Source organism: Cyprinodon tularosa, unplaced genomic scaffold (assembly GCF_016077235.1).
Source record: "Cyprinodon tularosa strain WSP-4 unplaced genomic scaffold, ASM1607723v1 ctg927, whole genome shotgun sequence".
NCBI lineage: Eukaryota > Metazoa > Chordata > Actinopteri > Cyprinodontiformes > Cyprinodontidae > Cyprinodon > Cyprinodon tularosa.
Window position 1 is genome coordinate 128,571 of NW_024039704.1, and position 16,295 is coordinate 144,865.

The 16,295-nt window shown below is 45.8% G+C and overlaps 1 protein-coding gene across 2 annotated transcripts in view; it reads left to right on the plus strand.

The window, feature by feature from the left end:
- Window positions 1-15,887, plus strand: part of sf3b3 (splicing factor 3b, subunit 3) — a 32,548-nt gene extending 16,661 nt beyond the window's left edge. For both annotated transcript variants that reach the window (XM_038274712.1, XM_038274714.1), the window contains exons 19-27: window positions 342-516; window positions 4,824-5,029; window positions 5,116-5,272; window positions 7,320-7,445; window positions 9,398-9,610; window positions 10,007-10,105; window positions 13,939-14,082; window positions 14,159-14,263; window positions 15,282-15,887. In XM_038274712.1, coding sequence (XP_038130640.1) covers window positions 342-516; window positions 4,824-5,029; window positions 5,116-5,272; window positions 7,320-7,445; window positions 9,398-9,610; window positions 10,007-10,105; window positions 13,939-14,082; window positions 14,159-14,263; window positions 15,282-15,422 — 1,366 coding nt within the window. In that variant the 3' untranslated portion in view covers window positions 15,423-15,887. The remainder of the gene's footprint in view (window positions 1-341; window positions 517-4,823; window positions 5,030-5,115; window positions 5,273-7,319; window positions 7,446-9,397; window positions 9,611-10,006; window positions 10,106-13,938; window positions 14,083-14,158; window positions 14,264-15,281) is intronic.
- Window positions 15,888-16,295: the final 408 nt, after the last annotated feature.

The window sequence follows — 16,295 nt, forward strand, 5'->3', positions numbered from 1 at the left end:
GCAGTTTGAAAGGAATATGCACAAATGTTCGGCATTCTAGCCGCAGTTAGGCTGACAAGAAACACATTTGATTAACTTTGGGTTTTAATCTTATTTGATTGCAGTTTTATCAGTTGTCAGCAATAATTAAATTGATTAGTTCGTTTTTGAGATTAATAATTATCTGAATCAATTAATCTTTCCTCTGATTCAGATTTAAAAAAAGATTGTTTTTATTTTATTGATTCCTGGATTTGAATAAGAAGGGAAATGTGAAATCATTTCCATCACTGAATGAACTGCTGCTTCTTCTCCTTAAATCCAGCTCAGCTGATCCGTCTCTGTCGTTCTCCTACCTGCAGAATCCTGGCGTTGGAGAAACTGGGAGCCGTCTTCAACCAGGTGGCTTTCCCTCTGCAGTACACGCCCAGGAAGTTTGTGATCCACCCAGAAACCAACAACCTGATTCTGATAGAAACCGACCACAACGCCTACACCGAGACCACCAAAGCTCAGAGGAAGCAGCAGATGGCTGAGGTACGGAGGAACTCACCTGCTTTCCTTGATCGTTGTGCTGCAGGTCAAGCGTTCAGGCGCTTAGAGCTCTTCACACATCCTACTTAGAGATGTTTTTTTTCCCTCCAGAAGTGGAACAGGTTGTCATAAACTCACCCTGAGCTGGCAGTCAGTCATCTGGGGGGAAACCCGGAGCTGACTCGCATTCTCACCCTCGGATTAGCTTAACGTAGCCTAGCCTACTGCTTCTTGGCTTTAGGCCCATGATCTGCCATGACTCTGGTTTATAATTTCATGTTTACGGTTTTATTTTGTTACATGGAAGAAAATTTTATTACGTTTTAGTTTAGAATAACTCGTTGAAATGATCTTTTGGAGCGTAAATGCCTGTAAGTCATTTTAGATCCTTGTGCTACTGTGAGAAGCTCAAGTGAATCAAGTTTAAATTAGATCTGGAGTGGTTTTAATGGGATCAGAGTGCTTGGATGTGGATCCACGGGCGGCTCTGTTCAGGCAGAGCCAGTCGGTCCGATAAGATCTCCCAGCAGCCTCTCTGTTATTCCCCGGCTGTCTGCAGGGAGGGTCAGTAGAAAACCCCTTGGAAGCATTAATCTGATTCCCTAAAATTAATGTCACTCCTCGGGTATCTGCAGAAGGAATCTTGCTGTTCTTGATCTCATTATCCTTCAGCACTTTTTAGTGAGCAATTTTCATCACAAAAAAATATTTTTTTAGGATTATGGGCTGAACTGGAGAACACAGCAGTTGCATGTCTTTGTCTTTCTCCCTTTGCCGTCTTCCTTTATCGCTGATGGTATCCATTAGGCCTGAAACAATTAGTTGGATTTATTGTCATTAAATCATTATTTAGGTAATCGTCAACTAATGTAGTAATTGATTAATTGTTAACTGGAGCATAGAGACTCTGAAACTGCTGACAAAGCAACCAGCTTACAGCAGCAATTATCCCAAAATTGTTATAAAATACACTATATTGCCAAAAGTATTTGCTCACCCATCCAAATTATTGGAATCAGGTGTTCCAATCACTTCCATGGCCACAGGTGTATAAATTCAAGCACCTAGGCATGCAGACTGTTTTTACAAACATTTGTGAAAGAATGGGTCGCTCTCAGGAGCTCAGTGAATTCCAGCGTGGAACTGTGATAGGATGCCACCTGTGCAACAAATCCAGTCGTGAAATTTCCTCGCTCCTAAATATTCCACAGTCAACTGTCAGCTGTATTATAAGAAAATGGAAGTGTTTGGGAACGACAGCAACTCAGCCACGAAGAGGTAGGCCACGTAAACTGACGGAGCGGGGTCAGCGGATGCTGACGCGCATAGTGCGAAGAGGTCGCCAACTTTCTGCAGAGTCAATCACTACAGACCTCCAAACTTCATGTGGCCTTCAGATTAGCTCAAGAACAGTGCGCAGAGAGCTTCATGGAATGGGTTTCCATGGTCGAGCAGCTGCATCCAAGCCATACATCACCAAGTGCAATGCAAAGCGTCGGATGCGGTGGTGTAAAGCACGCCGCCACTGGACTCTAGAGCAGTGGAGACGCGTTCTCTGGAGTGACGAATCGCGCTTCTCCATCTGGCAATCTGATGGACGGGTCTGGGTTTGGCGGTTGCCAGGAGAACGGTACTTGTCTGACTGCATTGTGCCAAGTGTAAAGTTTGGTGGAGGGGGGATTATGGTGTGAGGTTGTTTTTCAGGAGCTGGGCTTGGCCCCTTAGTTCCAGTGAAAGGAACTCTGAATGCTTCAGCATACCAAGACATTTTGGACAATTCCATGCTCCCAACTTTGTGGGAACAGTTTGGAGCTGGCCCCTTCCTCTTCCAACATGACTGTGCACCAGTGCACAAAGCAAGGTCCATAAAGACATGGATGACAGAGTCTGGTGTGGATGAACTTGACTGGCCTGCACAGAGTCCTGACCTCAACCCGATAGAACACCTTTGGGATGAATTAGAGCGGAGACTGAGAGCCAGGCCTTCTCGTCCAACATCAGTGTGCGACCTCACAAATGCGCTTCTGGAAGAATGGTCAAAAATTCCCATAAACACACTCCTAAACCTTGTGGACAGCCTTCCCAGAAGAGTTGAAGCTGTTCTAGCTGCAAAGGGTGGACCGACGTCATATTGAACCCTATGGATTAGGAACGGGATGTCACTTAAGCTCATATGTGAGTCAAGGCAGGTGAGCAAATACTTTTGGCAATATAGTGTATATAAACATTTTGCATTTAACATAAACCTCTTTTTCGTCTGTCAATACGCTCTATCTAGAACTCCTTAAGTTGAAAGGTTTTAGTTTCACCTGGTTTAATTTAGCAAAAAGTCTCCTTTAGGCAACCTTTTGCTATCTGATTATTAATAGATGAATCTGTCCCTTACTTTTTCGATTAATGTTTTTTGCAAATAAAGTCTCAGTGGGGAAGGCTGTCATAAGCGGCGGCTACCGGCCCTGAACAGTGTTTGATAGACGATGATCACTGATGAACTTTCGTAATCAGTCCTGATATCATTCAGTGGATCCTGACAGAATCTGTTTCATAGAAGTCAGCTTATTTCTTATAGAGTTGCTGATTCTCTACTTTCCTGTTTTTTTTTTTTTTTTGTATTTCTGTAAAAGAAACTGAGTTCTGCTTTCTCCTCAGACACGTAGCTTATAGTTCAATCGTTCTGTCCGTCGATGTGTTCATTTTCTCTGCTGCTGGTTTTCTTCCACGGTTGGTTAAGCCGGGATCTCACTGTACAATTTTCCTTTTTTTTTTTCCCTATTCAGGGCGATTCTTCAGTCATGCAAGAATTTTTCAATCGGGCCGACTTTCAGCCTGATCGTGCACCGTGTAGTGCACAGGATGGCGTTCAGCCTCTCATGACCACCTGATCAAGAATCGTTTGGTCGGGAGAAAATTAAACATGTTCAAAGTTCAGTCGGCTTTCATAGTGTGGTTTTAGGGCAAATGGCCTCAGTGCGCAAACAAGGATTCCTCTTCTGGCTCTCAGAGGAAAACCCAGAAGCATTGCGGGGGGGGGGGCGAGTGAAATGGGAGTTCTTTCTGTAAAATTGACAGACGGTAGTAGCCATGTTTGCTCTTTATCCAAATACGTCGTCACCTTTTGATATTAGGGCTTTTAGCTCAAAATTGCACAAATTGCCAAGGGAGCGCGTTTCTCTCTCCGTGAACTTCTAAACCCTGTGGTTTCGTCGTACAGTGTGAGCTGTAGCTGCGTGCAAAGATTGAAAACATCGTACAGTGTACGCCCGGCTTTAGCTGGGTTTTTTACGGCTGGGCTGACGTTCCAACAACCCTTCACTCCAAATCCTTTTCATTCTCTCAGGTCTGCACTGATCCCCCTGATCTCCAGTGAACACGTGGCTGTTGATAAATGCGAATCATCAGCAGGGTCCTCCATGTTCCCACTCAGGGTTTAGACGCGTCTGTGAGGCTCTCGGCGTTGGTCATCATCTCTAAACTTAGACATGTAAAGCCTCAGGCAGTCTCGGAGCCTGGGTTCTGTCCCGGCGCTGTGAAGGCAGTCAGAGTGGTCCGTCAGCTGCTGCTGCCTCCGATGAGGAGGAGGCTGCAAACCTCTTTCTCTGGTGGCTCCAGTTAATTGTTTAGGACAAAACAAACAGTTGTTCTCCAGACGCTGTCCCTCAGTGACTCATGTAATGGCAGCGTGTGCTGAGATTTCAGCCTCACAGCTGCAGCCCGAAGGTTGATGTGAAAGAGACTCATTCATCCCAGAGCTTTAAACGACCCATAATCCATTTCAACCAAAAATAAGACCTCTGTATTATAATCTGCGTGACGATAAACGAAGCTTCAGTCCATTCCTTTCCTTCCGTAAAGTAATCAACAGTTACTTTAACACTGGATGTCTGCAGCATCCTCCTCTGAGTTCAACATTTCACTGTTTCCATCACAGCTTCTCTGTGCCCAGAGAATCCAAAGGACTAGAAAAAAAGGACAGAAATTAAAACCTGGTAATTAAGGTTATTTATTTGAATTAACTGCTGTTTTATCTTTGTAGTCACTGGGTTACCTGCTGTTCATCTTTGTCTCGTCCTTCTTTGCTGTCTTACTGACTCTGCGCTTTCTTCTCACTTGGAGCTGAAGAACCGACGTCCTGCAGGCCGAGGCGCTGAGATTGATCCAGCATTAAAGGCTTCCAATTACTTACCAGAAACCCTTAAACTGCTGTTAGCATTTCCTGCTAGGTGTTAACACAGTGCTTAAACTCAGAAGTGGAACTTTGGAGAAGTGTGTGTTGACTGTAGGACTGCGGTAACCCTCTGGTTCCCCTGCAGGAGATGGTGGAGGCCGCCGGCGAGGATGAGCGAGAGTTGGCTGCCGAGATGGCTGCGGGGTTCCTCAACGAGAATCTCCCAGAGGCCATTTTTGGTTCACCCAAAGCCGGCGCGGGACAGTGGGCGTCGCTGGTGCGGCTGATCAATCCCATCCAGGGTTCCACTCTGGACCAGGTGCAGCTGGAGCAGAATGAAGCTGCCTTCAGGTGAGAATGATGGGGAAACTTGCCGTCTTGACTCTTCACCGACTCGACCTCACTGGTTCCCTTCTAATCTGTTTCAAACATCCCAGTGTGGCGGTCTGCCGTTTTCCCAACACTGGAGATGATTGGTACGTCTTGGTGGGAGTGGCCAGGGACATGATCCTCAACCCCAGGTCAGTCGGCGGAGGTTTCATCTACACGTATCGGCTCAACGATGAAGGGGAGAAGCTGGAGTTTGTGCACAAGGTGGGTTTGATAACTGGAAAAATGCTCAGCTTCCATCTGGGCTTCTTTCCTCTGCCTGTGCTGACAGATCCTCTGGAGATCAGTCCGTTTATTTGATGTTTGACCCGCTTACCTCCAGCCTTTCGTCACTCCACTCGTCTCAGTTAGATCTACATGTGGGAAAGATGGAAGGATGTGTTAAAGATAAAGAAACGGAAAATTATTCCCTTATGAGTTCTAATGGTGACTGAGACGCCCGCAGCATCCTGGGCTTTCCCGCAGAACCTCCACCAGGGAGGAGGAACCGGGTGAATCAGTGGTTGGTCACCTGATGCTGGATAACAGTGGGAATGACTAATGAGTCGCTGCATTTCCAAGCTGAGTCAGCTGCTCCAGGAATTTCCCAACCATTTCCCGGATTAGAACTCTCTAGCTCAGGGGTGGCAAACTGGTTCCAGAAAGAGCCGTGTGGCTGCAGGTTTTCTTTCCAACCAAGCAATGGCACACCAGACTCCATTCATCTCATCAAGTCATCATGTTCAGATTGGACTCACTTGATGAGATGAATGGAGTCTGGTGTGCCATTGCTTGGTTGGAAAGAAAACCTGCAGCCACACGGCTCTTTCTGGAACCAGTTTGCCACCCCTGCTCTAGCTTATTCCATCATCTAATCCAGTTTGGACTTTTTGTCCAGAAAACTGAGCAGGAATAAGTGATTAGATGAAACAGTGTGCCGGTCTGGAGCCAAACTCCAACCAGGATAGAGACAAATCAGGGATGCATTAATATCAGTCTGATCAGTGAAACTTGAATAATTTCAGTTCTAAATACTAACTCGGTGTTAAAGTTTTGATATTTTAAATATTAAGAACTCATATTTTCCAACAGAATCAGAGGCTGCTTCAAGTCTGTAAATAAATGTAGAGTTAAAAGACGCACATTTGAACGTATTGTTCCTTTAAACTCATAGGGAGGTCATTTAAATTTCAAATCATTCTGGCTTAAAGATGTAGTCTTTATTGTCCCAAAATGTAGAAAAGTTCTAGCCTAGTAAACTAGCCCCACCCGCCTGCGGCCAAAATCGTTTTTTTGCCTGTGAGCTGTCTAGCCTTGATCAATGGCCCGGGCCCTAAATCTGGCAGCCAATCACATCGCAGATATGTGTTTTGAATGTCTGGATGCAAAGCGGGCGGGGTTTTGAGGGCGTGACGACGTCATTAGCATGCACTGCGGCAGCAGCTGCTTTCAATGGAGCGCTACATTGAAAGTTAAAAGTTCTCTTTCTCTTGCTGTTGTTCAATAAAAGTACGTTTTAAGATCATTTGAGGCGAGAATATTATACTTTAAAGCGTTACTATATGGTCCATTTACCGATTTAATGCGTAATTAAAAAAACGATTTCCAAAGTTTCATTCATCGGGGCCAGACTAAATTACACCTTTCATCTCCCATTTAGTCTAGTTTACCAGGCTAGAAAATTTCTATAAAAAAAAAATAAAACTCCTGTCTTAAGATCTGTTTTTTGTTTATTCTGTTTTCTTTATCTTATACAGCCTAGTTAGTTATAAGTCAGCATGAACACCTAAATATAAACAGTCATCTGTCAATCATTTTTTCGGTCATAGCATCTTGATTCATATGTCGCAGCTAATATACGCAACGGTTGAAAAGATCATTTACTTTACCACTGAATTCCGTCCTAGTGTTCACGTCCTTTTCCATAACATCTTCGTCCCCGCCTTCCTCCGCAAAATAAAGTGTATTACGATGGAGATTCATCCACGTCCTCCGACACTAAACTCTCCTCCTCTTGCATGTTTCCTCTGTCCATAGCGTTCCTTGACAGTGTCGTTTCTAAGTCACCAATTTAGTGCTACTTGGTCCCAATGGAATTTCCCATTGGGAACCTACTAGCACTAAGTTGCTAACTGGTTAGCAGCGTCGTATCCCGAGTTTTGATATGTTTACTTCTCTGCTGTGCACTATAAACTCATCAGTCTCCCTCTAAAAACGCGCTGGTTTGAAACAAAGGCCATGTTTGACCCTGTTCTGCTTGTCCTGCCTGCAGACTCCGGTCGAGGACGTGCCATTGGCCATCGCGCCTTTCCAGGGACGCATCCTGGTCGGAGTCGGAAAACTGCTGAGAATCTACGACCTTGGCAAAAAGAAGCTGCTGCGAAAGTGTGAGAATAAGGTAAGAAGGTCGTCGTTATGAGCGAGCGTCAAACCGCAGCCGGTTCTGGAGCAGATTCCTGGACCGCTCTGTTTGAGGCTCCCTCTTTTCTACCCAGTTCAGCTCAGAGAAACCTCTTTCACCTCAAAGGGGGAAAAACTCCGCCTCTAACAGTTATAGCTGTTCTTTGTTCACATTTACAAACTCTGGATGCTGAGAAACTAAATCCATCTGGAGCATTTTGTGAGATAAGAGAAAAATCAGTTGAAATAAATGAGATTTTAACTTCCTAAAATTCAGTTTTGCTTTGTTAATGTGGTTCTGATTCCGTCCATCAATCATGAGACAATGGAAGAATTTACAAGAAGTACACGGTTCAATCCTCACAGCCTCCACTCTGGGTTCCTGAGCAACACACTTAACCCCCCACTGCTCCCCGGGCGCCGCACAATGGCAGCCCACTGCTCCCCAAGGGGATGGGTTAAATGCAGAGATAAATTACTCCAATATGAAGTAAATAAAGTTATATTATTACTATTAAGAATTACAGGTTGATTGATGTTAAAATGAACGACACGAACAAGGAAGGAACAAACTGTTTAAATAGGGCAGCAACACGGTAGTGATGATGATGGTGTAATTGCAATAACATTAATCATTGTATTAACAATAACAAAAATAAAGGGCACAATGGGCAGAGACGGCCTCCATGGCAGGAAGATCCCAATTCCTAACGGCTACTCATCCAAAGACCCGCCTCACATTTAGCAAGAGGCGAGGAGAGAAGTGTTCCTTACAGCATTGCTCATACTGATGCTCAGACACAGTGGTGGTGGAGTCATGGTGTGGGACAGCTAGGGAGAAAGTCTGCCAAGCAGCTGGCTGAACCGTGAACATTGTAGCAGGTTGGTTACAAGCAGGGCTCGGTAATTTCTGGGCATTTTCAATATAATCGCAATTCACCAAAACACAAGGACACTGATTTTTCTGTCCAAGCCTTCAGGTGGAGGTAAAACGTTGCTTTGTCATCGCAAAGATGCGTAAAGAAAGCTGCAGCTAGCTGCAGATCCATGCTTGCAACTGGAAGTAAACATTTTTTCACACACAGATTGCAATAAAGTCCTGCAACAATGGACTATGAGTAAGCAAGGTTTGATAACTCATTTCCATTTTTTTCATCAGTTTTTTTCACTGCTGCTTACCTTTATTAAGGCTGCACTTTAAAAAATTAAATAATCTAGAGAGCTGAACTGAATGAAATTTCTTTTTGTTTACACTTGTGTTTTCAGAATGACAAAGTAAAATCTAAGTCTAAGATAACTAAACGCCTGGAGGAGAAATATCTGTAAACTTTGCGTTGGTGCAAAGAAAAACCAAAATAAAATTGCGACTTTCAGTCGTTCAGCTGTAGTTAAAAGACAACTAAACGTTTCTCAGTCCACTAGTGAGGCCCCCACTGAGTGGATCCAGCATAAAGCGGAGTCAGAGTGGCCTAGTCAAAGTCCAGGCTACAAGCCATATAAGGGCAGCAGCAGGACAAGTCTGTTGTGTTTGTAAAGCCTAGTGTGAGGGTGGGGCCATTTCAGCAGCCAAGCTGAAGCTCTTAGTTATTTACGGGGAGCTTTTCCAGAAGCCTCGAATGACCTCTGACCCTGAATCACCTGGCTGACGTTTCTATGACCTTCAGTGGCTCAGATTTAGGAGCAGCAGTAGCTCATCAGTCTGAAGTGTTGACGGCCTGCAAACACGGAGCCTGGGTTCTGTCCCGGCGCTGTGAAGGCAGCTCAGGCCGCCGGGGTCACCCCGCTGATGCTCCGCTTAGCTTAAACCTTTGCAGATGTTTTCTACTTGCAGAGCCTTCAGGGTGCTCACAGCGCGCTTCTAATTTAAACAAGACACATTTTGTTGACATAAAACTGTACGAGTGGTCTGCAGCTGGAGCACCAACCATCTGTGTGATGAACTTCCTGCAGCACGTTCCCAACCTGGTGACGGGCATCTACACCATCGGCCAGCGCGTCATCGTGTCTGATGTCCAGGAGAGCCTGTTCTGGGTCCGCTACCGCCGCAACGAGAACCAGCTGATCATCTTCGCCGACGACACGTATCCCCGCTGGGTGACCACGGCCTGTCTGCTCGACTACGACACCATGGCGTCTGCTGACAAGTTTGGCAACATCAGCATCGTAAGTACGACCCTCCAGAGGTTCTGTGGGGCGGACCATGTTGGTTTTCTTCTTCTCCTCTCTGTAGATCGCTCTGAGCTTCACAGCTGTCGGATAGAAGTCTTATTTTTCCCTCTCCTCCTGTTTTGGTCTCCTTACCTGGAAGCAGCAGGAGCTTTTATTACTCAGCCAGTTTCCTTTCCTTCTGTCCTGATCTCTTTGTGCGGTCCATACATTCCCACACTGTAATTCAAAGCCTGATGTCTGCAGACACATGTGTTGCACCGAATCCAACCCCAGTCCAAACAGAACATATATCCTCCTGTGAGTTCTTCTGAGAACCATCTGGAGACCTTTGAGGGTTTTAACGAGATGAGAAGGCAAACACGTCTCTAACTCTGTGGTTTGTTTTCCCAGGTGCGTCTTCCTCCCAACACCAGCGATGATGTTGATGAAGACCCCACAGGAAACAAGGCGCTGTGGGATAGAGGTCTCCTGAACGGAGCATCTCAGAAGGTAAAACCTCCCTGACTAATGGAATCACTAGCAGCTGATCTACTGAGCTTCAGACGTGATGTTTCCATCAGGCCCTCCTGCTGCTGAAGCTTGAACATCTGGTTTGTTTTGTTTAGATTATAAATGATGTTCTAATGCTGCGATGATGGAGCACCTGCTTCCAGCGTAACCTAGCAACAGAAGATGGTTGCATCCATCATAGCAGCAGTCAGCAGCAACACATCTGATGAATAAGCCCTCAGTTATGAAACGTTCCCCTTTGACGCAGATGTTCTGAGCTCAGGGCCCACGGGTCGGACACGCCGACAGTCGGTGCTCGCAGCGATCAATGCTTTGTACCCCAAAACACTCAAATCTATCCTAGCCACAGGAGCAACAGAAACCCAGTGTGACTCGGTTCTTACCTCTCAGTCGGAGCAGTGCTGACCCAGAATCAGTCCGATGGCCGACGCTCTGAAAGGAACCTCGATGTGAAAACAAACCCCTGTCTCTGGACCCATTTGTCCATCAGATGGCACTCTGGGCCTGAACAGGGTTGGGTTCTAATCAAAGATAACATCTGTGTTCATGTGACCCACTTAGAGGCTTAATTAAAGCACGGAAGCCGAGCCGTTCTGTTTGACCTCTGCGACCCGCTGACCCACAGACTGGGCCGTAGTGTCTGTCTTTGTCTCATTGATTCATTCTTGTCAATTTCTAGCTTTATGGGTGCCGGTCAACGCCCGGACGGTTGGTCTCTGTCCTTCTAAAGCAGGGGTGGCAAACTGGTTCCAGAAAGGGCCGTGTGGCTGCAGGTTTTCTTTCCAACCAAGCAATAGCACACCAGACTCCATTCATCTCATCAAGTGAGTCCAAACTGAACATGATGACTTGATGAGATGAATGGAGTCTGGTGTTATTGCTTGGTTGGAAAGAAAACCTGCATCCACACGGCCCTTTCTGGAACCACTTTGACACTTTTGTTCTAAAGGGTTTATACATGAATGAGTAACTCTTATTTAATGCTGTTAGAAATAATCTTAATGCCATCAAAAAGTACCCATGATTTTACAGATATATATACACACACGCACACGCGGCAAAATCCTACGTCATCTTCACCGTGGACAGGCTGCAGCGGTGTCCCAAGTTCGGTTCAAATTTGCATTTTTCCCATTCTCAAGCCTTTTCTTCACCTCAAGCTTCTTTTCCCAGGCCATTTAATGCCACAACTATCAAATTTTATGAATTTTAATACCAATTAAGGCCTTAATTTAAAACATAATAATTTAATGATTTTTAATGACCCGCGGAAACCCTGTTCTAAAGGGCTGGTTATACTCTCCGCAGCAGTGTGTTGCAGTAAGCTCGACGCAGACATTTTTGATTTATGCTCAATATTGAAGCGTGGTCTGCGCTACACACTGTGGGTCTAGATATGGCGGAGAGGAAGTGGGGGCGAGTTTAGTCCGACAACGGAGGGACATGAGGGCGAAAAAGAGCTGGGATCCAGGTGGAAAAAGGGTCCCAGCGTTCTTGTGCACCTCGCTCTTCTAAATGGTCCAACTTCACAAGTTTTTTAGCGCAATTGCGGTCATAAAAACAAAACAAGCTGGCCTCCTGTCTGCGGCACTGCCTGCGGTCACCTACGAATTGGGAGAGGTGCAGCAGAGTGTCTGCCGAGGGGGCGGGGACGTCTTTGTGTTCACTACGACACCTACGCAGACGACCTGGTATAAATCAGCCTTTAGAGTGTATTCTGTCAGACCAGCATACCCATAGTCAATATGCATGTGCAGGATGTCACGTTTGCGTTCGTCTGACACCATAAGTGGAAGGAAGTCTACTAGCCTACTTTATTTATGCTTTTCCTTTACCAGGAAAGCATACTAAAAGTCAAGTAGGCTAGTTTATTTCTGTGTGATGTTATAAAAGTTTTAGTCTGGGGTAAACAGGATTTAAAACTAAACTTTAAATACAGACAGCCTCGCTTTCTTTGTTTGCTACTTCACACCCTGATGTAGCAGCTAAGCTGTCAGATTGTCACACAACGGTTAAGTGTATGCAAATCTAACAGAAGTATGCGTATTACTATGGGTATGCTGGTCTGACAGAACACCGGGCCATCTGATGGAACGCCTTCTGCTTTTACTAGATGATTTATTTCCGTACAACTCAGTGACTTTGGGTCAGGACCTGCAGCCAAATGAAAGGGCCGACTGTCTACACAGAAAAGTCCAAAACAAAGCAGGTTCTGTGTAAAGCTGAGGAGACCCGGTCCAAATAAAGGCTCTTATTGTTATTTAAGTAATAAATCTGGAACCTATAATTCCTCATAAGAAACCCTCACCTTTAGCAGCCGTAACTCCTGTTAGGGGTTCTGATGGACTCCGCCATGTCTCCCGTCTTTGGAGGGACTCTGGCTGCAGTAGAGGTTCAGAGACTTTTCTTCCTTGGTTCACAATAAGTGGTGAAACATGTGAGGGAACACTTTTATAGTGAGTAAATAGCATAAATAATATATGAAATAAGAGAAACTACGTTTTCCGACCCCAACCGACAAAATGAAAACACAAAACCTCCACTGAACTGCCTCAACAACAAATTAATAAAAACAAATAATCAAAATGTTAAAGTAGAACATCGTCTATATAGATTATTGTTTATTAACTAATGTTAATACAGATGGCAGCTGTTTCAGTAGCAAAAGACTCCATTTTTTATTTTATAATGTAAACGTAGCGACAGGCTAAACATGAGCCTGTATTGCTGCTCCCTCCATCTGCTGTCTGGTGATTTATTTTAGGTTAAATTAATTCTTCTGTGTCTCATTTTATCTTGAAAATAGTGAAAGAAAAAGCAAAAGTTTGGCAGCTAATGTTGCTTTCTCCCTTCAGATTATCACTGCGGGAGGCCATTTTCCTTCTTGCTCTGTCCGTCCTGATGGTCAGATTGAATCAGAGAAGGTCTGACATTTTTTGTCTCTTCTCTGACTTTCCATGGGTCTGTCAGGTTATCCGCTTTTCCTGTTTTCCAACTGGGAATAATCTCAGTTCCTACAGAAAGCTGCTCTCCAAATACTTTGGAATGACCTCTGACCCCTCCCTCTCCCATGGCCGTTGCTCCTGAGGTCATTGCAGATGTCCTTTCTTGGCGTCGTGTCGGTGCACCAACCAGGTGAAGATGATGCCGCCGTTAATCGCAGACTGCTGGAATTTCTGCCGAGCCGTCCGGTAAAAAAAATATTCCCGGCTGTCTTCAGGCCTGTTTGGTCCAGATCCATTAGTTTTCTGGGTTGATTTGAGGCAGAAACGGAGGATCTGTGGTGGTTTGTGCTCATTAATGCATTGGTTGCGGCTGCTGCGATCAAAAGGCATCAGTGCGATCCCGTTGCACCGCCGCAGGGCTTGGCGGAGAATCACGGGGAGGCAGCAGACAGAGCTGCTGTTGTTTCCCCCAGAGGTTCAGAGGCTGCGGTCTCTGCTCGTTTGTGTCTCCACCACAGGCTCTGTTTCAGCGTCGCCTCTGCTCCCTTTGGTCAGGGTGTCAGTGTAACGGCCAATCAGGGCTCATCCTGAGGCCTCGCTGCCCCTCAATGCCGTCTTTGTGTTATCTTCTGCTCCCTGCCGTGCAGCATGGCGTTGAACTCGCCTAACTTCCTGCCAGCAGAGGGTGACCCCGGTTTAGACACACCTCTTAATGTGCGGCCGGATCACTCAATGTCATCTGGGTTTCGGGCCCCAAACAGCTGCAGGTGACGAATCCGTCAAGGCCTGCGATTCTCCGTGGTTAAACTGGATTCCCTCCAAACGTTTCTGTCTGATTCTCCAACGCTGGGCTCTGTGTGTCTCCAGGCTGAGGTCGTAGTGAACTACCACATCGGAGAGACGATTTTATCGCTGCAGAAGACCACGCTGATCCCCGGAGGCTCCGAGTCGCTGGTCTACACCACGCTGTCAGGAGGCATCGGCATCCTGGTCCCGTTCACGTCGCACGAGGTAAGGCAGACACAGAATCGGGCTGGTTCTTCTCCACTTTTTCAGACTCTCAGGTTAAAGTTTCTCTTCTCTCCAGGATCACGACTTCTTCCAGCACCTGGAGATGCACATGCGCTCCGAGTTCCCGCCGCTCTGCGGCAGAGATCACCTCAGCTTCAGGTCCTACTACTTCCCAGTGAAGGTTAGTGGTTTATCTGGGAGTCCTATCTCTTTCCTGCCTTCCTTCTTTCGTTGCATTCAGTTTTCTTTTGGATAAAGTGGGTCAAACAGAACCGAATGCAGAACTTTTCGTTTTAATTTTTCCTCCACGGTTCTGGTCCTGGTTCTGCTGACCTGACACAAAGACCCGATGGTTGGAAACATTTATGTTGTGCAGGTTCTGATTTAGACCTGAATGGATCCAAGCAGCCATTTCTGCCTGCAGATGTTAGACAAGCTGAGAAGGACCTAGGCCGTTTCTCAGTATGTGTACTTGTGCGTTCTCGTGTACTCGTGAAACATCATCAGCTTCAGCCCTAGTACTGTTCCAATTCACAAGAACAGCAGACCGAGAACGGATAGTTCCTGGATGTTGTTCTCACCCCTCCCTAATCACCCAGCATGCATCAGAGCAGACTTGTCCGTTCTTGAGATTGACAGCTGTCGCAGCATGCACTGCGGCAGCAGCAGCTTCCAGGTTAGCGCTCACAGAGCTCAGAGTATGAAGTTAAAAGTTCTCTTTTCTGTTGCCGCTGCAACCAGCGGCCCTCCGAGGCTAACGGCAGGCAGGGCTAACGTTAGCCCGTCTGCAGCAGCCCTCTCTCTACATAGCCGTGTGTGAAGGACCACTGGCTCTGATGCCAAGTTTTGTTTTATTTCGCAAAATGTTAATTTGATTTGTGTTTATCTGATTGTGTTCATTATTATTCCCCCCACTAATGAAAGAATTCAGAATTTATTATCATCTAGAAACTATTAATAACAGGAGGTGAAATGCAGCTCCAGAGGAGCAGAGCGTGTGGTGACGTCTTGAGTACGCTCCTGTTCCAACTGACCCATATTTATGCTGTGCGCTCCCATTCTCCCACTTTCCTGTGTTCTTCTCCAGAACATATTTGCCGAGGACACAAGTCTGTACTCTCGTTCTAGTGAATTGAGAAAAGGCCGTAGTTTGGAACCAGAAGCGTTTTAATCTTCCTGTTTTCTGCTCTGTCCTGTAGAATGTGATCGATGGGGATCTGTGTGAGCAGTTCAACAGCATGGATCCACACAAGCAGAAAAGTGTAGCCGAGGAGTTGGACCGAACTCCTCCAGAGGTGTCCAAGAAGCTGGAGGACATCCGCACTCGTTACGCTTTCTAGTCTCCTGGCAGGAAGCCAGGGTCCTCCTTCCTTCGTCCTTCACAGCAGATTCCAGGAAGTGTGAGTAAACATGTCGTGCTGCTTCTCCCACACATGATGACATCATCCCAGAGAAGGCACGTCAGGTTCTCACCCCCTCAGACATCCAACACCGCCCCATCACGGGGAAACGGACTCAGTAGACCCAGGCAGCTTTCCTCATCAGTTCAGTCGTTTTCAGAAGCGTTGAGGATCTTTGCATTAATGAGAACATAGTGTGGATGTTTTAGGCTCACCTCCACCTGTTTGTTTGGATCTCTGTGGTTCTCCTGGAAAAACTCAGAAAAACACTGAAGGTCAGCACCGGTGGTAAATTCCCAACCTCAGATGGCATTCCAACTGAAACGGGGAAATCTTTGGACGTTTGGGTTTGTGGGACGGGGCAGTGGTCTGTTTTTGTAAATAAAGTTGTTTTTATAAAAACTGTTCCTGGGTCACTTTTCTTTTTGTTCGAACTGTTTTCCTATTTAACAGGTGAGAAGTTCCTCCTCCATCTGCGATGCCTCATCACACCGATAATCTCCTAATCTGATGGTTTCCCAGCAGAATGTATGGTTTTGGTTCTACTTTTATATTAAACTGTATTAAAAATTATTTGGGGAGTAAAATTGAATAAAACAGGCATCAAGAAGGAAAGGCAGGAGAAAGAAGGAAGAAAGCGCATGAAAACAGTAAATTAAACAAAAATAGATTTATAGTAACTCTTATAGCCTGCTTCCACACCTTTATGAGATGAGAGGAACAGAAAGAACATCAAAGCAAAGTATTAAAAATGAGCAGTGGGTATCCCTTAGATATCCATGTGTGTCGAAGTCCGAACCTATGGTGATAACA